A 1,290-nucleotide genomic window follows, 5' to 3' on the forward strand; every position below is an offset into this window, starting at 1 on the left:
CGGTTCTTCAAACGATATCAAATCATTTGTTATGGTCTCATCGTTTTCTTGTAGGGGAATCTGTGTGGAATTTGCTGCAGGCTGGGTAGAGTCCTGTTTTTGTTTATTATAGGAGAGTTCCTGACTTTTCCATATGCGGGTTCTTCTCTTTCATCTGAACTGCTACTTGATTCTCTGTACTTGGGTCGGTTATCTCTATCTCGCTGTAACTGTCGTACACGGTATCCTATGGATTCTTTATCTGCGTCTGTTTTTGTCATTGGCGCCTTAAAATCGGGGTCTCGGCATTCTCGCGGAAGCAGAGGCAAGCAAGTAGGTGTAGGGTTACGTGATAAAGCATCAGCATTTTTATTCGTCTTTCCACTCTTATGGGCGACTTGATATTCGTATTCCGAAAGTCTTAACTTCCATTTGATGAGTCTTGAGGTAGGGTCCTTGACTGAGTGTAACCAGATTAACGGCCGGTGGTCTGTGACGAGGGTGAACTGTTTCCCATAAATATAAGGTCTGAAGTACTTTACGGCATAAACCATTGCCAAACATACTTTTTCCGTAGCCGAATAGTTTCGTTCCGGTTTATTTAAACTACGGGATGCATAGGCAATCGGAAGGTCGTTTCCTATTTCACCTTGACTAAGCACGGCGCCTATAGCATATTCGGATGCGTCTGTCGTAACGATGAAAGGTTTACTGAAATCTGGATACTGTAAAATTGGTTGCCGACAAAGTTCGGAGCGTAGTGTTTTGAAGCTTTGATCTTGTTCTTCTGTCCATTTGAATTTAATTCCTTTGCCCAATAAATTGATCAGGGGTTTTGCTTTTGTGGTGAAATTTTCAATGAATCTTCGGTAATATCCTGTGAGTCCTAAGAATTGTTGGATATTCTTCTGAGTAGTTGGTGTAGGAAAATTACTGACAGCTTTTCATTTTCTAGGATCGGGTCTTACCCCTTTTTCAGAAATAATGTGTCCAAGGTATGCTACTTCCTTTCGCAGGAATTCGCACTTGTCGGTCTGAAGTGTTAAACCCTGTTCACGAAGACGATTTAGCAATTTCCTAACTTTAATATTGTTTTCTTCTAATGATGATGCATATACAACTATGTCGTCCAGGTAGACAAATAGATCAATTCCTTGAAGTCCGGTAAGTACTTGATCCATGAGGCGTTAGAAGATGGGTGGAGCGTTCTTTAAACCGAAAGGCATTCGAGAAAATTCGTAATGTCCATGCGGCATGGTAAACACTGTTTTCGGCTTGTCTTTCGGGTCCATTTCGATTTGATGGAATCCA

The 1,290-nt window shown here is 41.5% G+C and overlaps 1 protein-coding gene across 1 annotated transcript; it reads right to left on the reverse strand.

The window, feature by feature from the left end:
- Positions 1-14: 14 nt before the first annotated feature.
- Positions 15-1,049, reverse strand: LOC128882236 (uncharacterized). Its single transcript, XM_054133824.1, has one exon. It carries the CDS (start codon positions 531-533, stop codon positions 30-32), a length of 504 nt encoding a protein of 167 aa, XP_053989799.1. The 5' UTR covers positions 534-1,049; the 3' UTR covers positions 15-29.
- Between the last annotated feature and the right edge of the window lie 241 nt (positions 1,050-1,290).

The sequence above is a fragment of the Hylaeus volcanicus genome, unplaced genomic scaffold, assembly GCF_026283585.1.
Source record: "Hylaeus volcanicus isolate JK05 unplaced genomic scaffold, UHH_iyHylVolc1.0_haploid 8058, whole genome shotgun sequence".
Classification (NCBI taxonomy): Eukaryota; Metazoa; Arthropoda; class Insecta; order Hymenoptera; family Colletidae; genus Hylaeus; species Hylaeus volcanicus.

Coding starts and splice junctions, on each gene's coding strand:
- LOC128882236 (XM_054133824.1), bottom strand. CDS start 533: ATGGTTTATGCCGTAAAGTACTTCAGACCTTATATTTATGGGAAACAG.